Raw genomic sequence first — 17625 nt, forward strand, 5'->3', positions numbered from 1 at the left:
ATACTGTAGGTTCTAGGCAGGTCTGCTCAATGGCACCCAAAGCCCCTGGCTTTAGATTAGACTTTCTGTGCAGATAATCCAGTGTGGTGCCAGCAAGTCTGGGCTTCCAGATGGCCACAGCTCAGGGGCAAGGAGCTGTGCCAGAATTTCCAGCAGCCTGCCATAGAGCTGGCACACAAAAAGCGTTGAGCTCAGGCTGGGGGATCTGGAATCCCTGTAAATCCAGCCAGAAGCTTCAGGCTGCCTGCTGAAGAGCTGGAACTCAAAGCCACAAATCCTGGGAGGAAATCTACATGTAGAGTCTGATTCCCAGACAGACAGTAGGAGTATCAGTTTCAGTAAGTAGATACAGGGTTTGCATAGTTTCTGCTTTTCAGGAAATTAAAAAATACATATTTCCTACAGAAAAAAAAGTTCCTGCTTTTGAAGTTTAACTGGAAAGTCCCTGGACAGAAACAGCAATGGTTGCCACCATTTATACATATCTGCACACAAAAATCACTCAACAATTATTAGTTCTGAACTTTCCATGCTCACATCTCAATTACACCTACAGATCTTCCTTAAGTGATGTATTGCAGCTACATAAAAGATTGTCAGTCACTCAGAAGTGGAGTCAGAAGGCCATGTACCTAATAAGTCTCTCTCAAGCCCTGTGAACATGACACTTGCAGACCAAATTAAAAGCTTGAGTTGAACTTCACGAAGCAGGAATAGGAGACCCTGCATGTTTGCCTTATGATACTATATTTTTACATCATCACAGAATCACAGAATCATTCAGGTTGGAAAAGACCCTTGGGATCATTGAGTCCAACCATCAGCCCTACTCTACAAAGTTCTCCCCTACACCATATCCCCCAACATCTCATCTAAACGACCTTTAAACACATCCAGGGATGGTGACTCCACCACCTCCCTGGGCAGCCTATTCCACTGTCTGACCACTCTTTCTGTGAAAAATTTTTTCCTAATGTCCAGTCTGAACCTCCCCTGTTGCAGTTTAAAGCCATTCCCTCTTGTTCTGTCACTAATCACCTGTGAGAAGACACCAGAACCAACCTCTCTACAACGTCCTTTCAGGTAGTTGTAGAGAGTGATGAGGTCTCCCCTTAGTCTTCTCTTCCTCAAACTGAACAGTCCCAGCTTCTTCAATCGCTCCTCATAGGATCTGTTCTCCAGGCCCTTCACCAGCTTCGTTGCCCTCCTCTGCACTCGTTCCAGCACCTCGATATTTCTCTTGTATTGAGGGGCCCAAAACTGGACACCATCCTCCAGGTGTGGCCTCACCAGTGCAGAGTACAGGGGGACTATCACCTCCCTACTTCTGCTGGTCACACTATTTCTAATACAAGCCAGGATGCCGTTGGCTTTCTTGGCCACCTGGGCACACTGCTGGCTCATGTTCAGCTGCTTGTCAATTAGAACCCCCAGATCTCTTTCTTCCACACAGCTCTCCAGCCACACCTCCCCAAGCCTGTAGCAATGCATGGGGTTGTTGTGGCCCAAGTGCAGGACCTGGCACTTGGCCTTGTTGAAGCTCATCGTGTTAACGTTGGCCCACAGATCCAATCTATCCAAGTCCCTCTGTAGAGCCTCCCTACCCTCATGCAGATTGACATTCCCGCTTAACTTGGTGTCATCTGCAAACTTACTGATGATACACTCTATGTCCTTATCAAGATCATCAATAAAGATGTTGAACAGAAATGGTCCCAACACCGAGCCCTGAGGAACACCACTTGTGACCAACCACCAGCTGGATTTAGCTCCATTGACCACCATCTCTGGGACCGTCCATTCAGCCAGTGCTTGATCCAGCAGACCATTCGTTCATCCAGGCCATGGGCAGTCAGTTTTTCTATGAGAATCCTATGGGGAACTGTGTTGAATGCTTTTCGAAAATCCAGGTAGACAGTATCCACAGCTTTTCCCTCATCCAATAGTCGAGTCATCTTGTCATAGAAGGAGATCAGGTTTGTCAGGCAGGACCTGCTTTTCATAAACCCATGCTGACTAGGCCTGATCCCCTGGTTGTCCATTATATGACTTTTAATGGCACTCAAGATGACCTGCTCCATGACCTTCCCTGGCACCGAGGTCAGACTGACAGCTCTAGAGTTTCCTGGATCGTCCTTTCTGCCTCTCTTGTAGATGGGTGTCACATCTGCCACCCTCCAGTCCAATGGGACCTCCCCAGTTAGCAATGACTTCAGATAAATCATGGAAAGCAGCTTGTCGAGCACATCTGCCAACTCTTTCAGCACCCTTGGGTGTAACCCATCCAGTCCCACAGACTTGTGTGCATCCAAGTGGTGTAGCAGGTCTCTGACCACTTCCTCTTTAATTGTGCTGACCTCAATCTGCTTCCCCTCCCCATCGCCCAGCTCATGAGGCTGGGTGTCCAGGGAACAGCCAGTTCCACTGCTAAAGTCTGAGGCAAAGTTGGCGTTGAGCACCTCAGCATTTTCTCATCCTTTGTTGCTATGTTTCCCTCTGCATCCAATAAATTTTCCCTAATCCTCCTTTTGTTGTTAATGAATTTATAGAAACATTTTTTATTATCCTTAACAGCTGCAGCTAAGTTGAGCTCTAGCTGCGCTTTGGCTCTCCTAATGTTCTCCCTGCATGACTTCACTACAACTTTATAGTCTTCATGAGAGACCTGGCCCCTCTTCCAAAGGCCATAGATTCTCCTTTTGTTCTTGAGATCCCGCCAAAGGTCCCTGTTTAGCCAGGCCAGTCTCCTTCCCCATCTGCTTGTTTTTCAGCACGTGGGAACAGCCTGCTCCTGTGCCTTTAAGACTTCGCTCTTGAAGTATGTCCAGCCTTCCTGGACTCCCATATCCTTCAAGGCAGCCTCCAAAGGGATTTTGTTAACCAGTCTCTTGAACAGGTCAAAGTTTGCCCTCCAGAAGTCTAAGGTGGCAGTTGTACTAACCCCTCTCTTTGTTCCTCCAAGGATTGAAAACTCAATCATCTCATGATCACTGCACCCTAGACAGCCTCCAACCTTTACCTCCCCCACAAGCTCTTCCCTGTTCACAAGAAGCAGGTCCAGGAGGGCACCCTCCCTGGTCGGCTCACTCACCAGCTGCGTGAGGAAGTTATCCTCCACACATTCCAGGAACCTCCTGGATTGTTCCCCCTCTGCTGTGTTGTATTCCCAGCAGATACCCGGGAGGTTAATGTCCCCCACAAGAACAACGGCAAGTGACCACAAGATTTCTCCCAACTGTTTGTAGAAAGCTTCATCCACCTCACTGCTTCGGTTGGGAGTCTATAGCAGACTCCCACAGCAAGATCTGCTTTATTGGCCCTTAACCTAATCCACACACTCTCAACCCCGTTATCGCTATACTAGATTTCTGAGCTCTCATAGCATTCTCTAACATACAGGGCCACTCCACCACCTCTCCTTCCCTGTCTATCCCTCCTGAAGAGCTTGTAGCCGTTGATTGCAGCACTCCAGTTATGTGAGGCATCCCACCACATTTCTGTTATAGCTACTATGTGATAGTTCTTGTGCTGCATCATGGCTTCAAGCTCACCCTGTTTGTTGCTCATACTGCGTGCATTGGTATAGATGTACTTGAGATGAGCTAATGAATCCTACACCTTTTTGTGAGTGTGGGCCCCATTTCTTACCAGTCCCTTCTCAGGTGCTTCCATGATTTCTAAATATCTATCCCTTCTCTCAGATGAAATGGCAGAGGGAGAGCCCTCACCAGTCCACCATCCTTCAAGCCTTGGCATGTTTCCCTTGAGCTTATTCCTAACAGGCCCAGTTATCTTCCCCTCCCCCCTCATATCTAGTTTAAATCATCACAGCAGGACAAAATGTCATCCTGCAATAATGTAAGAAAATATCAGCATAGAAGCATGATGGGGGATGATTACAGCTGCATTTTTAGTTTTCATTTCCTAGTTTATGAACATGAATTGAATGCAATAATCAGATATAAAATAGTGTGGTTACCAGGACAGCATCCTCAGTCTTTATGGTATTCAAGTCATAATTAGCTGGTGGCAGAGTCAGGACAAGTACATTCTGCATGTAACGGGCTGAGTTGTTGTTCCCGAAGTACATGTTACTGCAAAAGCAAAGCACAAGAACCCCACGAACAATCAGCAAGAGACACAGTGGTAACCATGACAGAATCACTCTCCTCTCCCCAGCAGCATTGTTATTTAACAGGTTAAAAAAGTAGTTCTAAACATAAAATTTCATCATGGACAAAACTCTCTAAGTTCTTCATTCCCTGATGCCAGCTTCTATGCTTAACTACATGAAAAGGTAATATCAAAGAGATCTGGCAATCTGAAACTCAAAGGTTGCAGTGAATTATTGTTATTATTGTAACTGGCTTCTGTCCTTTTTATTTCCTATTCTTTCAAGCAGGAGTTTATATTTATTAAAACCAAGTCTCTTCTTGGAATCCACAGTACCACGATCTGTAGTTTCTTTGTGTTATTGTGCATGTTTCCGGCTTCTTCTGCACTCTTCTGCATGTTCCTCTTAATTTTGATATTTCCTGCTAGAATTGATCACAGCAGGATTTGCACTAAAAGCATTTAACAGGAAGGCATGAAACAATCAAGAGACGTGCAGAGAGAAGCTTATTGATTTATGTGTTTAATTCAGTGAGCTAGGAAAATCAGAGGAAACTATCTGAACTTGAAAACTATGAAAAGGTTGTAGCTTTCAAGTACCTTTGGTTTCATCACCCTGACAGGCCATCTGGAAGTGTTTCACAGACCAGCAACCACTGGATTCACATGTTACAGAGGAATTTAGCAATAGATATTAGTGTCAAGTGGCAGCACCTATCATTGCTATAGCTAGATTGATTAAAAAATCATTATATGAGCCTTCTCTCATTATTCATGTTTGATCGTCCTTTTATTTTTTCAGTTAGTACTGTATTAAGAATTTTTAAAGACCACAGGCTCTGCTCCACGGCCATCAGATGGGATCCTGACACCAGAGCCCTGTCCCTCCCTTTCCCTGAACCTTCTGACTTTTACACTGCGCTTTTCACCCAGACGAATTTCAAAGTGCTTTTCATTCAGGCTTGGACTGAACTAGCCAGGTGAAAAAGAAACTTCCTTAGACTCAACCAGACTGGATAATCCTACAGCATCCCACCTGCCCTGAGGGAGGCTTAAACACTGTGTGTCCTGGCTGCTGGCAGGCTCAGAGCTGAACAAAATTTAAATCCATCACTTTGTCTGAGGGACCTGACTCCTGGAGAAGGTTGGGACCTTGCCTACTGTCTTCTCCTACAACTTGAGTTTGGATCTAATATGTGTCTGTATTTTGTTTCTGTTTTAAGAAGAACATAATTTGAGATATTCAGCAAAACCAGGGGTATATAGCAAATTTAAAGAGGGCAGCATATAAAATGGGATAAGGCAGTTGTGTATATCAGAAGGATGCATATCACAGCAGAGAAGCCCCTAATCGCCCTCACCTATTGTGAGGCCACAATTATACATGCAAGACCAGTAAGTAAAAGCACTCACGTACTTAAGTCTCCATTGTGCATTTATAAAGAACCAGGAATTGTGGCCAGTTGCCTCAGGAAAAGCAGCTGGGGATTCCTAGTGCCTGGATAAAGTGGTGGAAAGCCTAAAGCTCTTAGAGGCACTTCTGTAAAATATATATGATGAACTTGAAGGTGAACAGGACAGAGAAGATCCTATTAGAACTTGAACCACAGGCTCCAGTTTGGACCCAAAGGTTAAATGACTAAAGTCACGAATCCACAGTGCCTCAGCCCTGCCCTGTCGAGGTCAGCTTTAGACACAAGGGCTGGGAAGTCCCACAGGCCCTGGAAGTTCATGGATTCTTTTGCTACATCACCAGTGAAATAAGTAGGATTGAGACATGGGCACATACATTTGCCCTGTGATCATCCATACCATTAAGCCGCCAGCACAGTCCCAGACATGGTTTTGTTCTAGGCCAGCTAGCTTTCTCTGAGACTGTACTTGCTATGGTGACTGGACCCATACCCAAAAAGCAGTTTGGACATCTACATTTAGCCATACGATGTGAGCTGTGCTGTGTCAGTTAGGCTAACCGCCAGAGTTCATCTCTAAGTCCTCATATGCAGATAAAGCTTCTGAGGCTACCATTGATAAGGCCAGTTTATATCAGTCCTCACCTATAAAGATGAAATTGAACAGAAAACTTAGGTTGTATACTAAGAAACGTCTCTGAAAAGTTAGATTTATGTAGTTACAAAGATGTCAAAGAGACGGTTATGAAGTGGAAGAGTTATAAAGTGGAAGAGATAGTTGTACCACTCTTGAATCATTTAAAAATTGAATAAATGGAGCCTAGAAATATATACTATACGCCACATTTACATAATGGTCTGGTTGGGCAGAGTGTATGAAAAATGTACAATATCTCATATGAACAACTCATGACTATTCTGACTTTGGACTCTGTGGTTCTCTCATGGCTTCCTGCACTGAGGAGTCCACAGATGGACCTGTGGACCCCTACCTGCTCTGTCACTGCCTTAGAAAAATATTATGTGAACTAAAGGGGATGTTGTAGAGGATGTTGTAGTGAATGTGCCACAAATTAAACACTAGGCAACTTAGATAAATGGTAAGATATGAGGAAAGATAGCAATGGAAAACATTTTTTGAGAGAGCATTTCTTCAACAAAACAGTTCTACTCAGGTTATTTCCATCATCTCTATCCTTCAGCAAACTTCAGAGAACAGAGGAAAAGCAAAGGTGATACTTTACTTGAAGAGATCTATCAGGATGATAACAATGTCCTTATCCACTTCTGCTGTCCCCAGGTCTGTGCTCACGTCAGCTGGAGAGCCACACATGATGATCACTACAGATTGGGCAAAAATGGAGACAGATTTGTGAAAGGTACAGACAAGAAGAGGGCATTTGGCTGCTCCTCCGTGCTTGAGTAGCAGGCAGTAGAACATTGCTGGGCTAAGGCACATTACCTGCACTCTGCTGAGAGCCAGGCACAGAGCTACAGCCTCTCTACCCTAAGACTGGGGTATCTGAGGGAAAGTGGTAAAAGGCGGCTCAATGTCTGCACCATTTTCTGTCTGATTGCACCAGAGCACTACCATTATCTCACTCAAATAAGCATTAGCAGTTCCGATGCAATACAGGCTACCGAATATGAACATTTCTAAGTTAAATGGCATTCAAGTAATAGTTTTATTGGCTTACTTATTACTCTCTCATTCACTTGGTCTGCTGATGTCAGGTGCTTAGTCTTAGGAGAAGATGAGGTGTTTACTCATCCTCTTTTCTAGTTTAGATGGATCACTTCTGGAGTGCCACTTGTTAGCACCAGAGGCCTATATATGTACCAGGGCTGCAAACACAGGAATGGTAGAGAGCTAAACATTCTTGTAGTATCTAAGGCCCTTCTTATGAGGAGTTGTGATTCCTGGATTTCTGAATCTTTCACAAAACAGAGCTTGTGCCTAGATGGGATAATTCATCCCAAAAGCTCTCTGAAATCAGGATGTTCCCCCATATTTTATGGGGATGGAGAGAGAAATCTAGGAACTTTGTGCCATTTTGTGTTTGCATCCATGTGAAATGGTATATCTGCATTTCTCCATGGAAAGACTATCCTTAAAACATAACTAAGGGTAGGTCTGATTTCCTGGGAAGAACAATTTACCTGAAGGGGAGAATGCACCTGCAGCCCCCCCTTACCATTGCTTTTCCGGTTTGGATCTGTCACAGTATTTTTAAGCTGCTCCGGAGTCCTTAAAATCTCCTTGAACTTCAGTTTTTCAGAGAAGTGTGTGATCCCAGCTTCTAGCGCATTTATGTACCTGACACAAGGGAGCACAGAAATTGTCAGAAAATTGCTAACAACTCCTCACATTCTCCTAAGTAAGCCAAAATGCGAGATAGGATGTTTACAGCACACAAGAGTGTTTGTAAGGCGGTATGGAACACTTTTTTCTGCAGCAATAGAAGAGAGAAAATCAATACAGGGCATGAAAGACTCAGAAGTGTTTGGAAAGTCACCCAGAGGTATTTGAGCCTGGTTGTACAAAGGATGGGTTTGGAGAATACAATGATGTAATAAGACATTAACAATTAAGAAAATAAATCAGGGATATGAGGAAATTACAGTAAGTAAGACTAACTGGGAGGCAAAGCCAAGGAGCTTTAAGACATCAGTGGTAATCTTAAAAGACATATGTGAAGGTTCAAAGGAGTAAATGGGAGCTGCAGAAAGAACTGAGATAAAAAACACACATCTACCCTGACTGTGGAGAAGTAAAGGAAGGAAAGTAGCAACAAAAAAGTCCCTATACTGAGGCAGTTAAAACTTGAAGGGGAAAAATGAGGACAGCAAAAAAAATCCAACTGAGTAAAAGCTAGCCAAAAGACTAAGCAAAACCAGCCAACTCCTAAATCCTGTTCTTGCCTCAACTTGTGTCTGAGACATTCTGTCTGAAAGTTAATGTAGAGGGAAAACCAGAATAAATCTCTTTGTTTTCAAACTGCTTAACTTTTGATCTAGCAACACTGAGATCCCATACCTATAAACTACTAAATATCTTTTGCCTCCCATTTTTTTTCAAGAATAGAATCATTAACCATTAATTTACAGGAACATATACATAGTTGAGACGTAACCTGATTTTGCTATCACTGTGGGTATTCACTTATTTTCATACATATATGGGGAAAAAATTTATCCCTTGCAGTATAACTTGTGCTTTAGCAAAAATGGATTTTTAAAATTAGTTCAAAAACCTTCAAGCTGACAGTTTGTATTAAAGCAGAATGAGAAGCATTTTTACAACTATATTAGGGTGAAAAATGGGCAGAGATACAAAATTTATTTTAAATTTATTAATTCAACAATAAAGAAAAGAAGCTTGAACAATTTTGAAGTCATAAAAAAGGTCCTGAACAGAAGTATTAGTAAAGACAAGGTAAGAAGCACTTGCATTGACTTCCCTGAAAGGTATGAAACCTGCAGAATTAAAGGGATTTAGCTAAAGTGTGTGTTGGCAATTATAGCTGCAGATATGGAGAAATAGGGATTGTAGTAAGAGAGAAGGAAAGTGCACGGATGTTTCAAAGTATCAGAGAGGTAATCATAGCAATTAAATCATGTGTTCAAGTTGCTATCTATACCAAAAAAGAAGGAGGAAACAACAACAGTCCCTAAATATCTACAAAATGGTGAATAGGAGATCAGTTTTTAGACCCCTTAATTCAGAAAAGAAAATTAAATTCTGTATAGAAAATATTCTGTAAGTCCATGCTTATATCACTCTGAAGCCAATACAGTCGTAAATTTTGCTTAAAATTCTGTAAGTTTCTCAGGTTATGAATTGGAAAGAAAATTGTAGTTATTTCCATGAATTGTTGGCTGCCTCTGAGCTACATCTATAAAATTGGTAGGAGAAATTAGATTTTTTTTTTTCATTTATCAACATTTTATGTCCCAAAATTGGAAAAGAAATTCAAAGGAGCATGGAAACACTCACATGAGCTGAAAATTGAATAAGACTCAATAATAGAAGAATAATGATAAATATCAGTATATTAAAGAGCCTATTTGACTAAAAACAGCCTTTGATTTTAGGCAAGGAGAAAACCCAGCATTCTTGAGAATCAAGCATAGGCTAATGTTTCAGGTCACAAAGTGAAAACTGTCTCCTTTGCTCCAAATTGGTGAGAGCACAGCCTAAACTCTGCAATCATTGGGGTCATTTTGTTCAAAGAAAGATAGAGTTTGAACTTTGGAAATGTTTTGGAGTAATAGTAGTGACCACAGACTGAAGCCATTAATGTGGAGAAACATTACAAGAGCTTGAAAAGACCCCTGACCTAAAAAGGCATCTTTGCAGAGCCCAATGGAGGAGCCTTTCATATCACACTACTTACATCAAGGATGCAGTAAAAAGGTATTTTCAGCAAGGACAACATGTGAGCTATGCTGTCCACAGGAAAAGCCAAGGCTTGAGAATACTTCAAAGTAGACTGAGTAAAACATTCAGATATGCAGTACAGCTAAAGAGTATAATTCATCTTTTCCTTCTCTCATTCCTTGGTAGCTGTAAGGCACCTCCCAAAGTGTAGGACTTCAAGGATAGCTTGCAAGAACCATGTCTGAGGATGGAGGTGGAGTTTATCAACAGCCGGGTCAGAGGTGGATCCGGATCTTACCAGAGGCATGCCTCCGAGTTTTCATTCCTCTTGTAAATGTAGGCAGATTCCCAGATTGTGGTTTTGAATGGTAGCTGAGATTCTTTCCAAAAATGATAGAAGAAATCATTCACTTTCCTGGCTGGGGTCAGAAGGCGGGTTAGGTTTACTTTGTAATCACAGGACAGTCCAAAACTCCCTACAGAGATCAGAGGCAGGCTCAGTATTGTTTCAACTCTGAAAGGAGAGACAAGAGGACAAGTCTGAAGGGATTGCTGTCACACCAAAGCAGCTACCACACGATTTCCATCCTCAGCTCCCTCTCTTCTTGTGCCCTGCATTAGTTTAACAGCAATCTGAACCTGAAACAGAAGGCTCCTCAACAACAGAAGCAGATTTCAAGTCAGTATTAGCACTGAAAAGACCTGTTGAACTGGTCCAGGTAGTTCCTCTCACTGCCCCCAGTTCCGCGAGCCCTTTTGGGTACCATACATCATTTCAGCCCAAGAGCTGTGACAGGAATACAAAGACTCAAGGACGCATCTGAATCTGCTCTGTGGCTGCCATTAACATGGCATGGATTTGATCTCTTTATTGGGGCAGTGCTGGAGGCTGACAGCTTTTTGTCATCAAAAGAGCTTTACTCCTACAACTCGAAGAAGTCTTAGTTTCACTATGGCATATTTTAGGAGCTGTACAACAGCAGCAGTCAGGGAGAAAAACTAAGACAAACCCCTACTGGCAGGGAATTTGTAAAACAAACAATTTTTTATCCACAGAGACAGTAAGTTTTTAAGAATAAAAGTCTTTTCCTAGATGCTGCCATCTTATCAGACTAGACTCAAAATATTTTAGTTCTTTTATGGTGTTTTTTTATGACAGGGAATTTTCCCTGCAAAAAAACATGGCCATTAGAATTGTTGGCATTATCGTGACAAAACTATTTTCCAGGTAAAGGCCACTTACCAAATTACAGGGTTTATACTTGTTGAAACAGAAACAGACGCAGATGATGTAATAAGTAATGCCAAGGAGAGTATTTCACTGATGAAACAGACCTTTTTCTGACAGAATAGAATAGAATAGAATAGAATAGAATAGAATAGAATAGAATAGAATAGAATAGAATAGAATAGAATAGAATAGAATAGAATAGAATAGAATAGAATAGAATAGAATAGGAGTAGACTAGACTAGACTAGACTAGACTAGACTAGACTAGACTAGACTAGACTAGACTAGACTAGACTAGACTAGACTAGAATAGAATAGAATAGAATAGAATAGAATAGAATAGAATAGAATAGAATAGAATAGAATAGAATAGAATAGATCTCCATTGGAAGGGACCTACAGTGATCATCTAGACCAACTGCCTGACCAAAAGCTAAAACATGTTATTAAGGGCATTGTCCAAATGCCTCTTAAACGCTGATGGACCACCTCTCTAGGAAGCCTCTTCCAGTGTTTGACCTCACTCTCAGTACAGAAATGCTTCCTAATGTCCAGACTAAACCTCTCCTGCACCATTACCATGCATCCTATCACTGGGTACCAGAGAGAAGAGATCAGCACATTCCTCTCCACCTCCCTTCCTCAGGAAGCTGTAGAGAACAATGAGGTTGTCCCTCAGCCTCCTTTTCTCTAAACTAGACAAGCCCAAAGTCCTTATTCACTTCTCACACAACATTCCTTCCAGCCCTTTCACCAGCTTTGTGCCCTCCTCTGGACACATTGAAGGACCTTCACATCCTTCTGAAACTGTGGAGTCCAGAACTGCACACAGTCCTAAGGTGATGCCGCAACAATGCTGAATACAGCGGGATAATTACTCTTTTTGACCATCTGGTTATGCTGTGTTGGATGCACCCCAGGCTGCAGTTGGCCTTCTGGGCTGCCAGGGCACACCGCTGACTCACATTGAGCCTGCTGTTGACCAGCACCCACAAATCCCTTTCTACAGGGCTGCTCTCCAGCCACTACTCTCCCAGTTTATACTTGTGCCCAGTGTTATGCCATCCTAGGTGCAAAGACTGGCATTTGGACTTGTTAAATTTTATCCCATTAATCATTGCCCAATGGTCTCCTAAATTAGAGATGGTGAAGAAGTTGGAGGTGGACAGTCAGGCTAATCCCAGACCACGTTTGTTACTTCCACTGTTCTGTCACAACATCCCAGAAGCTTATAGAGCTTATAGTGCTTATAGAGCTCTAGCAGTTAACACTCAGTGTCATTTAACGTCCATCTGATAATCCCAAAATGAAACCCAGAGAGCAGCAGCCGAGTGCAGGCAGCAGCTGGGCCACCACAGGCCCTGCGCACTCCTGCCCCACTGCCCATGGAGCATCCTCCCCACACTTAAAGTGCTGTAATGTAAGGCACTTGGTTCAGATTTGCAAAGCTGTTGCACCATGAAAAAGCCAGCTGCTTGTTTGTTAGTGTTCTTCATTGCTTTGCATAAACTTCCACTATTCATACTTTATACTGGTTTAACAGTGTCACAGTCCGAGGAAAAGACTTTGGCATCATTCTGGGCAGCTCCATAGCCAACAGATAGAAAAGCAAACAAAGTTAGGAGGCACAATTAATAAAATTACATATATTGCATAATTTACCATGGTCCTATACATATGTAAGACTTATTCTTTTGATTCTTCCATAAATCAATCACATGTGTTCACTGGTAACATTGTATTCACTTCTGGTCATGCCACTCAAAGAAAAGTATAGAGCTAAAAACAAATAAATCTTAAGGTAAAAGTGTCTCAATCTTCCCAGTATCTCTGAGTGAAAACAAAAGGCTACCAAAGTTTAAAAAGGGAAGTGATTCACATGGGTAACAATACGGCTTTGTATGTCATGACTGATGGGGGTTTTTTAACCGATTTATGCTAGAAGTCTGCAGATTCATCTTACACTTTTCCTAATATCTGAGAATGAACATATTAATATATAATATATATTGAATAGAATTATACATGTTCATGTATAATATGACAGTAGAGAGATTCATTCTTCAGGAATGCTTCCTCAGGCAGAGGAGTCAGGATGAAACTGGCGGCTCCCTATATAAACACTCTTTTACTGAAGACGGTTAGGGGTTTTGGATCGTCTCTTGACACATTTAATTCAGGCCCCTCTCAATCACTGAACACCCACCCAGAAGGACCCCTGTTGCTGTAGTACTGCAATGTCTACATGCCTCAAGCCATCATCTCTTTTCTGCTGCTGTTGCTGAAGAGTTAAGTGTTTTGAGCCTTTAATCAATCAATCAACTTACTGCCAGCAATTAAAAAGTTTCCCTGATAGCAATGGCATTTCATCAATGTGCTTTGGGAGGGGATTTTCTTCTCCCTACCAAACATAGTGGCTGTGCATAAGAGTCTTACTTCCTTGACTGCCGACCTCGAGGTTCCTGATGTATCCTAAACGCCAATGTCTCTGCTGGTTTGTTGTACCCAAAACAACTTTGTTCAGCAGTTGATATCTGTAACATCACAATATTAGGGAGAAGAGGTGATACTCACGAGACCATTTGGTAGGTGGCATAAGTGCAAGCAGGTCCTATGACAACGCAGCCAAGGGCACCACTATCCTGCAATGGATCAGAAGGGGTCAGTAGTGGGGACAGTGCAGGGGACTGGCAGAGAGAAGAGGACAGGAGAATGAAGAAAACTTTAGGATTTGAGAAGGAGTCACAGAATTTACCCAGCAAAAGCAAGAACAAGGTAGTAAAGGAGCTAGAGAAAGGTCAAAAGAACAAACCTAGAGTGAAGGAGAGAAGAATCACAGAAAGCTAAGAAAAGGCAGAGTACAGAATGATGCCTGTGAGTATGACCTTCCTTAAGAGACATACCGCGAGTTAGGATTAAAATGTTGCAGTTGTTGCAACTGAACACTCGAAATTACACAGCCCAGCAATGCTTCCATTTGCAGAAGACAGAGGGGTGTACTGTGTATCAGCAAAACGATCAGTTATGTCTATATGAGGCTTTTATGAAAAAAATCCTTTCAGGACCACCAAATGAAGCCTGACCAGTAGCTTTATGTGTCATGAGGACTTGTCTTAACAAAGACTACAGCATGTGCTCATACATTGGTAGATTTGAGAATTCACATTGGATTGACAAAATTTCACTTAGAGGCGACGGTTATTAGACACGAGAAAATTCACCCAAACATGGCTCCTTGTAAGGCACCAATTCTAACTGAAGCTTTTCCCCATATTAGGGTATTCACATAGTTTCTCCCATGTGACTTCTGTGATTTCTAGTGAGAAGTGAGCACTTCATCTTTGCCCTCTGGGCATAGTTCCATACGCATTTCTGTGGTATCAGTGCCAGCCTAATAATCTCTTTGCCCGAACATTCCCATCCTGGCACAGCTCTCTCCTTTGTGTATTTGTGTAAACTGATGGTGAACCAGATCAGGGTCTGTTCCAGTTGGAAACTGACCTTTTTTGCTCTGCTTGGGCCATTTGAGAGTTTGAGTTTGGGGTTTTTTTTCTGTTTTGTTGGGGGTTTTTTTAATGGATTGTTTTGGCTATGTGGCCACACAAAGAACCGTGCAGATATTAAAAAGAGGACAACTTAAGCATAGAAAAAGGAGCCTGAAGCGGAAGGCTGCTTTAGCTGACACTGCCACCAAATGTCTAATGACAGCCTCCAGGAAGCATTCATAGAATCTCTCTCCAGTATTTGGCTGCTTGTCTTCACAAAACCTACAGGAACATCTTCTCTTTGAAAACTTCATTTCCCTGTCAAGTGTTGTTTGAACTGAACAACAGGATCAAAAGTTAATAAGAAAAGACAGAGAGACACATGCGCAGACACACGCAGAAAGAAAGAAGTCTTGTCTTCTTAGGAAATCAACTTAAAGAAGCCTGCTACTCACATAAATTTCCTTGATGAGCTCCACACCTTCACAGGTGCTGGTACGACAGCCTTGTGAGACATACAGTGATGAGGTAAAGCTGTGGAAGGTGGCATCGACTGTAACATTTTCTGCTGTAACTCAAACATAAAAATAAACAGCATCATGACTTGCAGATAACCTCTAATACACTGTATCCCTCTTCTTCTGACACAGGTCTGAGCAGTCTTATGCTAGGATGTCTCCCACCAAAAGGCTACCTACCACCTAATCCCCACTACTTAGGATGAGACTGTAAAATTTGCTCCATTGTGGACTGCTGAATTCTGCTGAGTACTTTCAGGACAAAGTACTTCTAGTGTTGGCCATTATTAGAGACATTTTTTAAGGGTCTGTAGGAAGTAACTGAGAGACCACTTTCCAATAAAATTGGTCAAAATCTCTTCAACTAGAGGGCAGATAGGGAACAGGTATCATTTCTTTGGAACCTCTTTTTCCCATGATATTCTAGAGAGTTACAGTAGATTGGTGATATGGAAAGGAGAGGTAAAATATCAAAATCAATAAAAGCAGCATCTGCAGTAACTCTACATGAAGGAAAAACATATGGACTGCAGATTCTTCACACTTCAAGCCATAATGTGATCAACAGAGTGAGTTGAGGAAAATTGTTTTCAGAAAGTAGAGGCTAATCCAGCCAGGAGAGGAAGCAAAGGCATCCCAGTTACTGCACTAGATGGATCTCTGGTCTTGTTTGATCCAGTTCAGCAATTCCCATGTTCCCAATCCCAACTAAACATCTCCAGAAAATCACAAAGGAAGTCTTCCCAAACAAAACACCGTGAAAGCAGATATGGTTCTGCCCATCTGTCGAGCACTTCTGTTTTTACAGAGGGAGATCATTATTTCTGTAAGATCTACATAAGATCAATGGACAGGCAAGGAGCCTGTCTGAGGAGCAGTTTGCTGAAGGTCAGATGAGTAGAAAGCTGTGGCACAAAGTCTGACAAGAAACCACATCAGGAGAGGGATAACCAATACCTGTTGCCTTACCTGTCATCTGGAATTCATTTTGTACCCTTTTCAAGGCTTGCTTCACAGCTAATTTCAAATTATCAGTAGTTGATGGGAAGTCCGAGTAATTCATGAGCATCACATTGATCACATAACTGTTGTTGTTACACTCATTTGAACAAACTTGCTGCAGCAGCTGGAGTGAGAAAAACAAAGGCCAAAGTGCCAGACACAATATCCGTTGCTTCATTATTGCTCAGTTTAGACCCATTGTGTATGCTCTCTCTTTTCTTTTTCTCTTCCAACCCTCTTTCTTTCAGATACTCTACATTGGTTTTGTTCCTGGATAGGTCAAAAGAGCTCTCCACCCCGTAGATTCAAAGGCAGGTTGTATGATCCTTCTCTCAGGCACTTCCCTATCCCACTCCCTGCCTCCACCTCTGCCCGTCACTCCAGTGTACTAGGTGGCACTTCTGTTTGTGAAAAACTAGCAATAGCAAAACTCAGGAAAGGAGAGAGGCTAAAGGTCGCTGTGAATGTTTGCTCACAGAAAAGCTAAGGCTATAAAACTGAAGCATTACCTGAAACCTTGCCTGATAAAGGCACTAACTCTTCATCACAGGGATGAATTGAGAGAAGGAAGGGGAGGGGACAAGTGGACTGCAAAGACAACTCTTTAAAATGGAAATAAAATACAAGGTCCATTAAAGCCTAGAGGAAAACAGATGGTTACTTCATGTTTGCATTGCCCTACATCTCTGGTTACATGGCCACACCACCTCTGCTGGCTGGGCTCATAAATCAAGGGTATATTTTCTTCTGTTATAAGTTACCAATTTAATTCCTTTAGCTTTTACGATCAAAGCATTTTTTGTGTTGGTAAAAAAATCTGACTTGCAGTCCTCCAGACCAAAGCCTTAATTTCTACTTACAGAGTAGACTCAGCACAAATCTTGTCTGCTTGTACTCTCTCAGCATTGTGCACCAAAGTGCCCCAGGCCTGCCCCAGACTCATTGCTTCCAGGCAGCACAGGTCTCATTGACCATTCCCACCTTGTCAGATGGCTCCTCAAATGGGGGCTAAACATATTCGTACTTTATGTGATGCAAACTTTTGCGTCAGGTAAGGATTAGGAAAGCTGAAGGCCACATCTCAGACCTGTGGGATCAAAGCTAAATTATAAATGGCATCACCAGAAGCATGCAATATAGGACATCTGGTATTGTTCCTGGGTAGGGCTCTTGGGCTTTGCTGAGTATTTTTATTGAGAATGGTGTCAGGGAAGGTAGGTAGAATGAAGGGAAGACAATAAAACCCACAAGCCTTATGGGCAAGTCTGGGCACAAAGGAGAACTGCAAGATAAAAGGAATCAACAGGCAAATTTAAATAAAGTACTGAGTGTGATTGGTCTGAATTTGGGGTGTTTGTGCACACCTACAGCAGCTTCTGTTTTTCTACTGAAACCTGGACTGCAGCTGTCAGACAATTCAGTTTACTTTTATTACCATCCTGAAATAATTTTAAGACAAACAACAATCAACAACAGTGTAAGT

General features: G+C 42.3%; 1 protein-coding gene across 1 annotated transcript in view; it reads right to left on the reverse strand.

Annotated features, from left to right (window-relative positions):
* Positions 1-16320, reverse strand: part of GUCY2C (guanylate cyclase 2C) — a 50126-nt gene extending 33806 nt beyond the window's left edge. Inside the window, exons 1-7 of the mRNA XM_074869432.1 lie at positions 16110-16320; positions 15078-15190; positions 13712-13779; positions 10205-10420; positions 7721-7842; positions 6770-6866; positions 3980-4094 (exon numbers count right to left, since the gene is read on the reverse strand). Of these exons, the coding sequence (XP_074725533.1) occupies positions 3980-4094; positions 6770-6866; positions 7721-7842; positions 10205-10420; positions 13712-13779; positions 15078-15190; positions 16110-16320 (942 nt within the window). The remainder of the gene's footprint in view (positions 1-3979; positions 4095-6769; positions 6867-7720; positions 7843-10204; positions 10421-13711; positions 13780-15077; positions 15191-16109) is intronic.
* Positions 16321-17625: the final 1305 nt, after the last annotated feature.

Source organism: Strix uralensis, chromosome 5, assembly GCF_047716275.1.
Source record: "Strix uralensis isolate ZFMK-TIS-50842 chromosome 5, bStrUra1, whole genome shotgun sequence".
Lineage (NCBI taxonomy): Eukaryota > Metazoa > Chordata > Aves > Strigiformes > Strigidae > Strix > Strix uralensis.